The following is a 14,876-nucleotide window of genomic DNA, read 5'->3' as shown; positions in this document are numbered from 1 at the left end:
CACACCCCTTTCAACTAATTGCCCAATTGCACAGCCTTAAGAGCGTGCATATCACGAATGCTGGGTCTCGTTGGTTTTCTGAGAATCTGCTGTACCTACTGGTACCTTGTTTGCCATGTAGCAATAAAAAATACACTAAAAACCTGATTTAATCTGGTTAGTCACATTGGACTGCTATTATTTAAAACACTAGGCTACTGTATATCAAAGAATATAATTAAATAAATCTAATGCTGAATAACAAGAGCAAAGTGGGGGGAAAGTGTCTTTTTAAAAAGTACTCTCTCGGTCATCCCCTTGTTAGTTATTACAGCCACTTTTTTTGTGGTCACTGGCAATATTAATATACAGTCTTGGGTCACAGCCACACTACAGCTCCGCCCCACTCACAGCAAACTTGGCAGTCCACCACCATAGGCCTATCTTGTTATTTCAGCCTTTGTTTCATGCTTCCAATCCCGCGTCACGCTTACTCATTCTGAAAGTGAAAGTAACCGGAGCAACCACCCGACTCCATGTCCAGACGGCAGTTCAACGACTTTCACACCACCAGAGACGTCGCCTTGTCGAGGAGCGTGTACGGTGAGTTTGACATGACATCTTGTTACATTAGCAGCGTGACGTGTCATGTAGGAAGACTTTGTGTTTAGACATAATTGTATGTACATTGAGTTAGTGAAGTTTTGATGCAGCGTCGCTGACGTGTGGAACAAATATGGTTTATTGACCTACATAATGTTCACGATGTAATGCAAGGTGGTGTTCAGATAAGTAGCCGGCTGTATTTTTAAGTGACTGTAATGACAGTGAAATTGTTTTTTTAGTCTGCGGAAAAATGGCTCGACTAGGTGTATTCACCCTCGTGAGCTCAACAACGACCCACATATGTAGGCTATAGGCTATGTATATTTAGCTCCACTTGTGTAATAAACATTACCTCTAGCTCACTTGTTTGGCTGTTTTCGACATCTAAATCTTTAGGAAAATATTACTCTTTCACAGTAGAACAGGAACAGTTCACCTGGTCCAGGTGTAGCGACCAGGTGTGTGTTTATGGTGTTTGCATATGGTTGTAGACTGCGCAAAGGTAGCATGGTTAGTTGAACTGAACACAGACTTGGCTAAAAACTAAAAATGGGGAAGGAAGCGCGAGCAACCAGTTGCTCTTTGCCTATGATTTCCATAGAGTGTAAAAACACATCAGATAAACCTAGAGACATCAGTTGTAGCTTCAAGAAGTGTTTGTTCCGAAATAATAACCACAGACAGTCGTGCGGATGTTTTATTTCTTGCAAGGACGTGACTTATTGTGCAGTATAAGCTGTATGCTCTGCATAAGTCATAGCAGTCTGGAGTCACTTATTTTTTAAGTCTTTGTATTTTTCCATGATGACATAGTAAAAGTGAAAGTTTATTTAGTGATGTAGGCTTGCAGACTCACCACTCAGCACCACCAGACACCATTGCTGCTGTTTATTTAAGATGTGGGTTTAAAAAAACAAACAAAAACAAAAAAACACATACCCTGATAAAAAACTCAGCTCAACCTTTCAGGACAAATATGTTGTCTTCTTCTACAATTAGAATAGTTTTAAAGCATGTTAATTATGAGGGCCTTGGCACCAATTAAAAAGGTCATTAATCTGGGTTTACCTCCTTAGGTTTACTGTAACTGCAATATTTCTGACATGGAGGGCAGCATAATAACAGAGCAAATAGCAATTTTGACGTGTTTATGTGTAACTCTGTCCTGCAGTATAATTTATGACTGTGACAGTTGGAGTGAAAGAGGCAGAGGTGAAGGGGGGTTTTTAAGGAGTTGAAATGACTGATGCAGGGGGTGTGGAGACTCCTGAGTGACGATGAGAACAGGTTCTCATGTGTCTGCGGTTGCAGGGTTTTGACGGAGTAAAACTTGCACAATGATTTAATGGTGAAACTGAGGACTAACTCACTGACTTACATGTAGATAGCTTATTAAGATCTCTCTATCTCTAGCAACAGTCCTCAGTAAGAAAAGGGGTTGTTTATCTTGATGCTAATAGTGCTCCATCACCTCCCCTTTCAGATTCAAGGGTCCCAAAAGTGAGTGGATTTATCAGCTGTAGCGTCATGTCAGCTGAGACAATATTTCGACTGATACTAGTTCATCACTGTTAAATTGGTATTTTCATGTAAAGGCTGAAAAGTAACAAGAAATTGAAAAAAAGGGCCAGAGATAGATTTTTTTTTTGTAAACATGTTTTTATTACGTTGTTTGACAGTTTTACATTTGTAACTTCCATGTCTTGGTCACTATTCTTGAAAATCTAATTTGAGTAATTTTCATTAAAAATGTAGAGGGTGTCCCGATGGTTATGTGGTTAAGACGTATATTAGGGCTGTACATGGAATTGTAACTCTATCGAAATCGCAACATGTACTAAATTTAGACCTGTGACGATATGGATTTTTTTGTCACCACAGTGAAAAAGCAACATTGCCAAGCATTTATCAATTTTTTTCATGTTGAAAACAGTCGTTGTTCGTCATCCATTAGCAAGCCCTGAGTTTAAGCTGTACACCATCAGTGGCTGTGTTCCTGACTGGGCATGTGTGTGAAAGCTCAACAAAAATCTGACCTTGTCACTTAGAGAAAGATAGTGGAAAGTGTATTGCTGAGTAAATAACAACCCATGATTGTACACCAACACATAGTGTTGGTATTTGATGCCCTGATAAAGAGTCTCAACAGAATCATATACACCCCAAATGATCAAATTATCACATTTTCTTAATACAAAATGAGGATAAATATGCAAATTTCCCTCTAGTCCTCAGAATGATATCACAATTACAACATTAGTCAAAAATAATTGCAATAATATATTTATAATACATAATACATCCTATAACTGGCTTGTCATACAAGTCATGGAAATATAAACTCTCTGGATCCATCACACAGAGTCAGCTGTCAGCCTTCCCATACAGCACTGCTCCTCTACCCTGCAGATATTGTGAGCCCTTGATAAACACCTTCACACACTGTCATTATCCTGACAGGAAGTGTGCAGACAGGCCAGACCACTCGGGCCGTATTATCTGTGTTCTTCAATGGGAAAAAAGAATTATATAAAGGGGGACCACTGGGTTTAAAACAATGCTACTGTTTTTAAAACCACAAATCCGCTGTGGCCTGTCCTGCATGAGGGTGTATCCATCTAAATCCGGTGTTGGTTTGACCTGTAATCTCATTATTATTATTATTATTATTATTATTATTATTATTATATTCAGTGAGTTACGATCAGAGGAGAAATTTATGGTTACAATTCTGGAAATGTGGGGGACGTGCAGATGTTTCTCTTCCCTGTCCCAGAGATTCAGACACGTATCATGCGCCACCACACAGCTGCAGTGAATGACTATCCTATTGAGATAGCACTCTTGTATAAAAGCGGAGAAATTCATGTTTACAATTCTGGAAATGTGAGGGACATGCAGATGTTTCTCCTCCCTGTCCCAGAGATTCAGACATGCATCCTCCACCACCACACAGCTGCAGTGAATGGCTATCCTATTGGGTTAGCAATTTTGCATAAAAAACACTTGCATTTTGCTTCTTTTACCATGTGACTTATTGTCAAGACTTTAACTTACGAACTTGATATTTGTCCAGTTGAGTATAAAAGAATTCCTAATCGTGCCCATACCTGTACCTTTGCTTTTTGTGATGTAATAATAGAGACCATTTCAAAAGAAGAAGTCAAAGCTTGTTTTCTTTTGTGATTGTGTGGTTGAAGAAGCCGTGCCCTAAATTATACCATTTAAAGGACTTAAAGTACAGAGGCTGGATGGAGAAAAATGGCTTCCCCAGGGATGCATGCAGACAGTAATAAAAAATATATATTGCAGAAGCACAGGGACTGAGTGAGCAACAACCCAACGCTTGACTTTGTGAAAGGAAAAGAAAAAGAGAGCAGGGGTGATTACAAATATTTGTTCTCCAGTTCATTGAAGAGGATATGGCCTAATATTTGGCAGCTCTTAGACTCTTCAAGTTGGACAAGTAGACTTTCTCTTTCAGTATGACCCTTTAATCCTAATGTGCAGAGTAAAGTGACCTTTCAAGTGTGAGCAAATATCGACACTTTGAAAGTTAGTGGACAGCTTGTCAAACAGGTTGTCGCGGCCTCATGTTACACCGACAGTTACAATATGAGGAACTTCTGGAAAAAAAAGAGCAAGATTGCAGTAGCAAGCATTTAGATACATGTTTAAAAATTTTGCGACAAACGGATTCTTTAAAAAAAAAAATGCTTTCTTGCATTTAAGTTACTGTGCAGTGCCATGGTCTGAGTCAGCACTCAGACAGAGAAAATATTAGTAAAATTGAGTCATGGATCACAGCTGCAGAGCCAGAATTATTGCAAATCAAAGATGAAACTGATTTGCAAAAGTGACATTTTCTGCTTTTTTTTAACTTTGTATTTTCTGTGTTTGTGAATATTGAATTAAGGCCCTGAAGGGTCAAGCATTGCAAATTAGCGTAGACTATAAAAAGCCATAATATCCGAACTTGTTTACCAGAGACCATCTCATACTCATTTTTCTGTTCCTCTGAAAATAAACTTTAATGATGACAAGAGAGAACAATGTATTCTCTGTGGACTTTACTTCCTTTTGCTGCTCAGTTGCAGTCACTAGACATGATGTTTCTATAACCATCTATTCTGCAGGTAAATTGTTCTTAACTTTATAGAATGCTTTGTTTTAGACTACAAATACAACGGTACCCTATTGTGCTTAATTTCTAAGGAAGCAGAACTATGAACTGACAACTGTGGGAACTGCGTGGTTGTAAAAAACAAAACAAATAAGTAGTGATGGAAACACTGAGCCAAGCACCAGGACACAGGCCTTCTAATAAAAACAAAACTGAATTAGTACATAACTCTGCAGTTGATAAAGTCATGGATATCTCTCTCCTTTAATTTCCCCAAACTTATCTTACATGCAACAGCAGCTGTTTACCTTTTTTCGCTTCTTTGCTTCTGTATGGTTAGAGTAACTCACCCTCTTTTGAACAAAAGGACACCTGCATGCAAGGTATCTAGGGTTTTCTGCTGGCAGGCATGATAAAGTCAGGTTACAAAAATAAAGCAGAATTGAAAACAGAAACCTGTAGATAGAGATCAGATCATAGGAATCTTTCTGATGGCTGGAAACAAGATCACAGGGTTTCTGAGGTCAGCACAAGCTTAACCACAAGAGAGCTCTGCACAATTTTGGCAAAAGATTAAAAGACGGCTTTCTGTTTGCATGCTTAAATCATTAGAGTAGAAGTAACAGATTGATAATTAGGTTCTGCTCCATGCGAGGTCTCTCTAGTTACTCTAAAAGCTTTTAATGTTTTGAAAGAAAAATTGTGATCCTGGATTAGAACAGACAGTCATTCTGATTTTCGATACTGGATGATGAGCTACAAGTTGTTCTTTGTGCATTCACCAATTTGTGTTTTTGTGAAAACAAGCACTCTCAAACAAACTAGTAGAAATAACTCTTAAGATTGTTGTTCACTTGGTTATCATTGTGGAAATAACCTGGTCAAAAATGGATCTTGATAGTTTGAAATGAGTTTCAGGCGAGAAGCTCATAACGTAGAAGAAGAAGTGTTGTTATCTATTTTTGTGCAGGCCTACAGTGCTGGGTTTCCCCCAGGAAACAGTTAAGCCAAGGTGGTCTGCAGCTTTGATGACTGATATGTCTAGTTTAGTTAATGGTGTTTAAATAATGCCATGTGAATTAGCTCATCTACTTTTTCCCTCTGAAGGTTAATGTTTTACTTGATTGTTTTGTATTATATTGAGGTAGTCTTTGTTTCATGTCAGGTGGCTTGGCATATAACACACTGCAGGAAACTTTGTAATGCAAACTTCTACAGTTTTGATGTGGCATTTTTTGGGGGTCACCAAGATTCAATCCTCACCTGTGCTAGTTTGATATTTTGCTGATTCGTCTCAGTAGGGGGGATCGGGCAGTCCAGTCACACACTTTCATTTCTCTGCCAAGATTGACCATTTTGGCTGCCAATCCCCTGCTCAGATCAGGCCAGGACCCGTGTCCTGTTTTCAGTACTGGACAGAAAAAAAATCTGTCTCAGAACAAAAAGGCAAGAAAAATGTTATTCAATCATTCTTGCCAGCATCCCTCATTCCCAACAGCTGCAAGCTTCCCCTGCTGACTGATGAACCCCACACACAGTCAAATGAGGGGGCAGCTGTGGGATCTCTTTGAACAGTGACATGCATTGTAAAACCACTATTGCGCACAATAAATCCACTGGTATTTGATCTTGTGCAACCAGGACAAGACAATTGCAAAACATGCCTGAATGGGTGTCTGTCGCACGACCTGGTTAATGCAGTGGTGGAATGTAACTAACTAATTAACATAAAAAAACATGAGAAATTTAATATTTTAGTATACTAAGTAGTTCAAATGAGCCCAATCTTTACAAAATTTTAACTCTGGTTACATAAATGCATCATTACAGATAATCCAATATATTTAGAATATATAAAATAATCTGAGTGGATCCATTCTGCTTAACAAGTACTTTTACTTTTGATACTTTACGTACATTTTGATGCTGATACTTTTGAACTTTTACATAAGTTAGTTTTGAATGCAGGATTTTTACTTGTAGTGGAGTAATTTCACAGTGTTGTATTAGTACTTTTTTCTGAAGTAAGGGATTGAATACTTCTTCCACCACTGATTTCATGTCAAAATGATATCTGATATAATACATCTTTGGTGGTTAGATTTTATGGTGATATGTCCAGAGTTAAAATAAAATGTTTTAGAGAACGATCATGGGGTAGTTGCCAGTTTATAATTGTAGTAAAAGAAGCATGCAAAACACCAAGTAACATCTTTCGTTGATTTCACCAGAGATATAATTAAAGTATGTGTTCAGAAAAATAATTTAACTGATGAAGAAACATAATTTGCAGAGTTACAAGTGAAAAACTGCCAAATAAAAAACTGTCAGAGCGTGATGGTGGGTAGAGTGCTGCCCTTCACCAGCCCTTAACAAACTGAACTCCAATGTGTAAAAATACGTAGGTCATAAATCTGTTACATATCCAAGTAAAACCCTGAAAAGGTGACCCTCGTGCACTTGCATGGTGAACTTGACTGCACTTTAATAATCACATCTGTGAGATAAAACGTGTATGTGTTACATTTTATCTGATTTGCCTTGTAAGGAATTGTTTGTTTTATCATTTCAGGTAAATGAACATGGCCTCAAATGGTATCCTCCTTATTTTCACTGTCATCTGTATCAACATGGGATGCAATGCAAAGGAAGGTAAGTTCTGCCATAATCTGAGAATTCAGCGTGTTCTCCTGTCAAAAACGTTAATATAGGTCGTGTGTACAGGCAGCAAAACGAGCTATGTCTCCGTATTTCACCGTCCGCCGTAATGCGCCCGATGCCATCTTGCTGACGTGGTAGTGCTTGACAGCCAAGTGAAGTTTAAAAGGGTGGATTCCCGCAGATGGTTAGGGGATGGGGTTGTGGATTTGTCGAACAAGCAGTGGACTTTCACCCAGTAGAGTGGGCTTTGCGTCCCGTGTGAAATCGAAAGTAAACCACTTTTAACTTAAGTTACGTTGTTTACATAAGTTATGTGAATCACGTTGAACGTAACTTATGGTTTTGACGTAACTTGCGGTCAAGTGACCCTTGTAACTACCTCATTTCCGGTATTTATTTACTGTTTAAACTGTCTTACCACTGTCTTACCAGACGTTTTTTGCCCTAAACCTAAGGTCAGTTGTTTTACAACATAAATCCACAGAAACTGCAGCCTTTTTTTTACAACCTTTTTTTACAATAGACCTTACATGTGTGCTATTTTTAGAACGCGCCATTGTAGTGCGTGCCAGCCCGCGCCGCAATACGTACATGTGCCGCGTTACGTGCCTATGTGCTGTAATTTGTGGTACTGACACACGACCTCTTCTGCCGTTTCTGTTGGAGAACTTGTTGGAGAATTTCAAGTATAAATGCTGCTGGCTATTCAGTCACCACTGTAAAACAACATATTTTCTTCTGCAGCTTTCATAAAGGTGGAGTGCAAGGCTGAAAATCTGGGTCAGTATGGCCAGCAGTCACTCCTGGAGTGTGTCGTCCAAACCTCGCAAGCCGCAGCAAACGCAGAAATCAGGGTGGTCACCTGGAGCAAAGATGACGGTACCTTGTTGGTTTTTCACGACGGGGATACGACATCAAGGCCAGGCTATTCGTTTGCTGAGCCATCCTGGAATGACAAGAACATGAACGTATCCCTGCTCATCGCCAACACTGCTGTAGAGCATGAGGGAGTTTATAAATGTACAGTGGTGACAGACAGTGGTGATGGCTCTAACGTCACAAACCTTAAAGTTACAGGTGAGACCCTCCAGTGGACATTAAGACATTTGGCACAGAGTGAACAACCATTTAAAGTCAAGAATAAACTTTCATAACAGGTCCCTGCCATCTCATTTCAAAGTTAAACCATGAGTAAAGTTGTTTCTGAGCACGTTTATACATTTTTATTTGCAAACTGAAAATGGAATTGAAAGATTTTATCATTTGGCAGGATGGGGTAACTATTGTTTAGAGATACAGGGGACTTTCCTGTTATCGGCTTGGTATTTCCCTATTTGTCTTAACTGACTTTCTGTTTCGGTGTTACAAGTAATCACATCCAGAAATACTTGTTGTAGGAGTCAAACTCTTCACTCTTTCTCTTGCTAACAATGTATTGTACTGTACAGTGCTTGTGAAATATCATGATTAACAAATTATTTTGTGATATGGCGCTCACATTGTTGGTTTTCTCTTTGCAGCCAAGTACAACAAACCAACTATACGCTCCGACCCTGAGAAGTTACATCCAAATACAGCTGGTACCTTGATCTGCAATTCCAATGGCGGCTACCCTCAAGGTGAAATCCGCTGGATTGTAGGGGATGACACGGACTGGACGAAAAGCGCTGAAATGGAAGCAAAGCCGACAGACAGTGGTCTGATTAGCCTCTCCAGCAAGCTGACTTTACTGGAAAAATCCACTTTCCACAAATACACCTGTGTAGTGTTCAACGCCAGTGGAGGCAAAGAGGAAGAGGTCGAATTTGAATTTGGAATACTAAACTCATCTATACAAGGTATATATATATATATATATATACATATATTTTTAATACCTTAAAGGCCATTTGGCTCAACCAAGCTTCACACAATTAAATAGCCACTTTTTCATGCTTTTCTTGAAATTTGTCACCACAGTTACAGCTTTGTTAAGGATTGTACAACTAAGAGGAATTTTAACCCATAAGCTGTGCATGTTTTTGCATGTTGCAGTGTTTTTATCTATCTAGACTGTCTGCCATTTGAAAAATTCAACAGCAATGTCTTTTTTCCGAAATTAGGTTTCTAAAAATCAGGTTACTAAAGATAATCCAAATGCCTTGTTGTTAGGGGTGTAAAGTTTCACCATGATACAATATAAAATTTATTTTGACAATGATATCCCAAAGTCTGCCACAATATGATTTTGACTTTATTCAATTCAGGGCATGCTATCAATATCAGAGGATATCATATGCCCATTTAATACAATCGGTTACATTAATATCAACTCACAAAATCTAATAAAATATGATTTAACAATTTTATTACCAAGCTCTGCCAGGAATTTAAATGCAAAATTATTCGAATAATCAAACTAACTGAGTGATATGATTGCTGGGTGTAATTTGGTAAAAAGAAAATAGTTCCTACAAAAACAAGTTCTGTGGATTATCCAGGTCATGTTGAATTTTTCAAATGATTTTATTTTTGGTGCTGAGGGCCAAATAGAGCCTATACATTCAGGAGAAGGCCGATATCTCCCACAGTCTGCACCAAACAATCTATATTGCTAAATAGTATTACAGGTAAGAGAAAAAAGATGTGCTTTGATTTGAGGGTGAACTTTCCCTTTAAGGAGCTCGCTGGTCCTGAAAAACGAAAATCATCTTGGCAGGTCAGACGGAGCTACTGAACCACAAAAATCAGGAGCTTCATGTAAATACATTCCAGGAAAGATGGTGGTTTCATGGCAACAGTTGCCTTCCCCTCTGCTGCTACAGCATTCTTTTTTATATCCACATAAAGATCGTCTGAACTGTAGTTGTTTTGCTGTTGATTTACTGAATGGCCAGGCTGCAACTTGTCTATAAAACTGACCTGACATCTTCAAAACTTCAAAACAAATCTCCTCACAAAGGAAGAAACTTCATAACAGTGCAGGTCTGATGAGACTGAGGAATGCTGCGTATGTGGTAGAACTACGGTGTTTTTTTCATTTTCATTGATGGGAAAACTCATCAACAGGCTCACTTAGAAGCTTCACAGGCAACCATCAAAATGCTGTTATCTTAAAGGTTCTCACAGCTGCCAAAAACAGCAAAATGCCCATTTTCAACATCCAAATTCTGCAGCCCCTCTGGGAGTAAAAGTGAAAGTGAATGTCGGTATTTGAAGTATTGCAGGGGTAACTCCCCACCAGTGCATGGCATGCATTCCTCATTTTAACAACAACGCTCCACATCTATACTCTTTCTGTTCATTATTTAAAGCATTTGGTCATTAAATCTGTATTATTCAATCTTATTTATGCAGATCAAGATCGTCAGTCTGAGAAATCAGTGGGTATGCCCACTAAAATAGCCGCTCCCGCCGTGGTCATTGGATCGCTGATCGTCGGATTGCTGTTGGCGCTGCTGATTCACAAAAAAAGGAGTCAACGTGAGTACCTGCACAGACCCCTAGTTTGGCTTTTGATCAAAATGAGGTAACAAGTACCTCGTTGTGTATTACATAACACATTTAAAAATGTAGAAGGAACATGAACAAACATTGGAAGTTTTATGTTTCATTTCCTGCTTCCTCTAAGAAACGATTCCTTCACACTTTTTCCAAACCACACCTCCAGACTGCCAGAAGCAAATTAACTCACATGTCGTTATATGGACTTAAATTAACTTACTGGAAGTCAGTTTTGCGGACTGAAACAGACACCAAATCAAAATACACAGACACAGACACAGACACACACACACACACACACACACACACACACACATATATATATATATATATATATATAGTTAGTTAGTTTAGTTATAATTAGTTTCTCTCCTACCTGTACAGCTATTTATCAATATTATGTGGATTGTCTTGAGTTACAGGGTCATGGTTTCTGGAAAGAGACATTGTAGATACATTTATATTCAAATACATTTCTGTTGAAGTGCCATCCAGTTCCAGTATTCTATTATATAGAAATATATATATATTATATATATTATTATATAGAAGGCTGACATCTCTGTCTGATATCTCCAGCATACCCCAAAACTATCTATATTATTAAAGAGCACTACAGGTAGGAGAGAAAAATATGTATTTTTGAATTTTGGGTGGACTGTCCCTTTAGAGAAAAGGTTCACAATTTTTTTATGTCTTAAAACAAAAATGCCCACATAAACACTGAAAGTGTTTTTTCTCGCTTATCATTCCCTCTGATCACATTCCCTTTAGAATGTGATAGTCGTGAGTATTTACTTGCAGTATTTCTGATTACAATATACAATTACAGAAATACTGCATCCCGGCTGCCATGATATTTGACCGTGAAATGTATTCCAATTTTCAACGTGACACCTGAATAAAACGTTGCGTGGGATTTCATCAGTTGCTTTCCGTAAACAATGAAGAGCTTACAGGAAATCAACCACACAATCAAATGAACGCTGATGCCATTATAGTTGGAGGTGGAAAAACCTGTAGAGCACCTGGCATGTAGCCATGTTATTCACGATGGGAAAGTACAGTGAACTCTCTTTTTATTGTTAGGTTGTAGTGTATTGTAGCACGAGTCTAATGTCTATTGTTAGACATGGTTCTGTAAAGTGTGTCACAACGACTGGTGATTTAAGCACAAGTAGATATCTGATTTTCACTCTTTGACTTGACAGTGGCCCGGAGGTTCTCTACAACACCCCTTATGAGTATGTCCCATCTTTGGACATAATTTTGCTGCTCTTCTTGTTTTAACTTCGGCTGTGATGAGAGGTTAAAATAAAAGCTATCTATTGATTTTTCTGTCTATCAGCTACTTTTAGCCACCTGCGCACTAAATATCTGCCACAGACTGACAGATAAGAAGTGGTTCAACTGGCTAAACTCAATCAAAATCTTTTTAGTACTTCGCTTGTTTTCTTTTAACGGGTGAATAGTTGATTTAGTGGCCTCCTGGACTGCATATTGTGAAACAACATGCAACCAAACTCACTCACCACATTCCACGCCTGCTCAGACAGGCTCTCTCGCTGTGTTTAAAAACTTGTTTATTAACTCAGTTGGATCACATGTTTACTGTTCTTCCACTAATCCATCTAAACAGCTCACTGGCTTCCCTCTGACTTTAAAGATTTCTGGGAAACACAGTGATATGAACTACATTGGATATAGATAATAAATCTGTATCCAATCTTTTTCCATTGCTTGTGGGAAAACAGGGCTTGGTTGCTGATCAGTTTGTGAATCATGATTTATCCTGACTCATGTTTTGGTCACTCAGTGCTTGCATGTTACAGCCTTGCTCTTTATGGTGATAGTTCTACACCCATCCATTGCAACCACAGTAAAAATCTTTTAATTTCTTCCAGGTGGGAATCACATGGTCCCAACATCAATTGTTGAAGAAGGTATGTCTAAAGCGTAGTATTCTGATTCACTGTGTCTCACGAATATATCTTTTTTTCTTTTGTTTTCAAAAGCACTTTTTAAGATTTAATTAAAGCTTTGATATGAAATCTTTTTGCAGGTGATCATCTTTCCTTGGAGGATGGAAATCTCCGCATCGTCTGAGGTAAATATTATGTAATCAGCAAACTATTAGCTTAATTACTTTTTTTATGGAAAGTCTTCACGGCAATATCAAATATCTAAAAGCTGTTTCTGTTTTTTTGTCTCTTTCTCTCCGCAGACACTGCACATCACATGACACGCTTACTTACTGGCAACCTCAGAAATCAGCACTTCCTTGTTTGCTAATCTCCATTTTGTTGTCGCACTGTCCCTTATACAAAGAGAGGTACTATGAAGCACTTTTTTTTACCTTGGCATAAGAAGAAATCACTCGTAAATCAAGTATAAATGGAAAGAAAGAACATGACTGATTTTGAATCAGTGAGGGACAACTAGCCTTACACTCTGTGAACCACATCAGGAAAAAAGTGTAACATCTTTGAAAAACAACTTGATTCATTCACAGTTAAATTATGTTTTTTTGGTTGTCGCAGGAATTATTCAGTTCAATTGTGCCCATGCAGTAACTGTAGCCTTTGGCAGTAGTGGCTTTCCTTCTCACTTCCTTTTTGTTATATTATTATATATCTTTAGAATAGGGGCATGGAGGTGTGTGTGTGTGTGTGTGTGTGTGTGTGTGTGAGAGAGAGTCAGTCAGTTTTCAATGGAAATGTAACCCATAATGCTTGTTTAGTAGTCTGATTGTTCAGATTTTAATTATTTTGGTATTTTTTCACATTCCACATCGTGATAAGTTTTGTGAAAGAGTTTGAAGACAAGATGACTTATACTTTTATATATTTTTTTACCTTCAATAAATTCCATGAAAAGACCAATGTACAGATCCAGGCCTATTCGAAGAGTTGCTTCAGTCATTACCTTAAACAGCTGGACATGAGCTTGTAGCAAATGTTTGTCGGGAGTAAATAGTGTGGTTTTTTTTTTTAGCTATTTTCAGCCCCGGATTGTTAAGCATTTGTTGCGCTAGTTAGTATTTTTGGCACCAGGTGGGAATGACTCAAAATATACATGTTTAAAGCTGGAGTGCAGAACCTCTGGCAGGTAATTAGACAAAGCATTGTGAATATAATGACTTAGTGGGTAAAGACAAATAAAAGAAAAGGTTGTTAAATCTGATAAGTTCAGAAAATTACATCACTTTCATATAATGCAGCTGATAGTTTAGACCATCTTCTAGTCACTGAGCTGATGAATAGATTAAAGAAGTAATCTAGCTCAACAGGTGACACTGAATGATTGATAAGATTGCATGTATTATTTTTTTATTGTGGAGCTATCAATCAGAGCAGTGTGTTGCAATGTCTGGAAAAATGAAGCGTAGGCAGTGCCAGTTTCCTGGGGGAAACCCTGAACTCCAATGAACAGAATGAACAGAGGAATAAGCTATATCAAAGCCAATATAAATTAGTAGATTAGTTGTTGTTGTTTTTTGTCTTTTCATGTGATTTGTAGAAAATAAAAAAATATTGGATATCGCAAGCATTTTAGCTTAAGTATCATTGTGCTGAAGTTTCTCGTGGTCGGAAACACTTTGTTTCTGTTCATGGAAATAATTAAATCCATTCGTTACTTTAAGTCCGGTGCTACCCCGCACTAACTGAGAACATTCAACCTCTGCAAATTTCATATCCTTATTCTAACCACCAAGAAAGTTCACTAGTATAAATGCTGCTTGCACTTCCACATGTCACATGCTCTTCACTTGTCACTTACTTGACACTGTGTGGTGTCTAATAGCCAAAGAAAACATGTTTGTGTTCCTCTAACTGTCTGCCATAACACTGTGTTTATGTAACTTTTGGCAGCAGTGTGTGAAATCAACTGTGTGAATCTGCACAATCTGAGGCAAGTTTTAGGTTTCGTTCTGACACCAGAACTGGGCGGCCATATTTTCAGGGAATGTGATTTGTGATCTGATACCTTTGTCATGAGCCTGGCAAAGTAAAGTTAGGAGTGA

At 38.2% G+C, this 14,876-nt stretch overlaps 1 protein-coding gene across 2 annotated transcripts; it reads left to right on the top strand.

Moving 5' to 3' along the window:
• The first annotated feature begins 455 nt into the window (after nucleotides 1–455).
• zgc:174863 (uncharacterized protein LOC100136852 homolog) lies at nucleotides 456–14,680 on the top strand. 2 transcript variants are annotated; one of them, XM_059339818.1, is made up of 9 exons: nucleotides 456–582; nucleotides 7,281–7,360; nucleotides 8,114–8,446; nucleotides 8,890–9,207; nucleotides 10,706–10,831; nucleotides 12,064–12,096; nucleotides 12,757–12,795; nucleotides 12,915–12,959; nucleotides 13,077–14,680. In XM_059339818.1, exons 2-8 carry the CDS (start codon nucleotides 7,285–7,287, stop codon nucleotides 12,956–12,958), a joined length of 969 nt encoding a protein of 322 aa, XP_059195801.1. In that variant the 5' UTR covers nucleotides 456–582; nucleotides 7,281–7,284; the 3' UTR covers nucleotide 12,959; nucleotides 13,077–14,680. The 2 variants fall into 2 exon arrangements, with proteins under 2 accessions (XP_059195801.1, XP_059195811.1); XM_059339828.1 differs by lacking the exon at nucleotides 12,064–12,096.
• The last annotated feature ends 196 nt before the right edge of the window (nucleotides 14,681–14,876 follow it).

This window comes from Centropristis striata, chromosome 1 (assembly GCF_030273125.1).
Source record: "Centropristis striata isolate RG_2023a ecotype Rhode Island chromosome 1, C.striata_1.0, whole genome shotgun sequence".
In the NCBI taxonomy this organism is placed as follows: Eukaryota; Metazoa; Chordata; class Actinopteri; order Perciformes; family Serranidae; genus Centropristis; species Centropristis striata.
Note: the sequence above shows the minus strand (reverse complement) of the source record. Positions and strands in the feature narration are given on the sequence as shown.

What these genes read in the sequence shown, in the direction of transcription:
- zgc:174863 (XM_059339818.1), top strand. Translation starts at nt 7,285, where the DNA reads ATGAACATGGCCTCAAATGGTATCCTCCTTATTTTCACTGTCATCTGT. An exon ending in GGGATGCAATGCAAAGGAAG is followed by an intron (nt 7,361 to 8,113) that starts GTAAGTTCTGCC and finishes TTTCTTCTGCAG; the next exon opens with CTTTCATAAAGGTGGAGTGC. An exon ending in AACATCAATTGTTGAAGAAG is followed by an intron (nt 12,796 to 12,914) that starts GTATGTCTAAAG and finishes ATCTTTTTGCAG; the next exon opens with GTGATCATCTTTCCTTGGAG.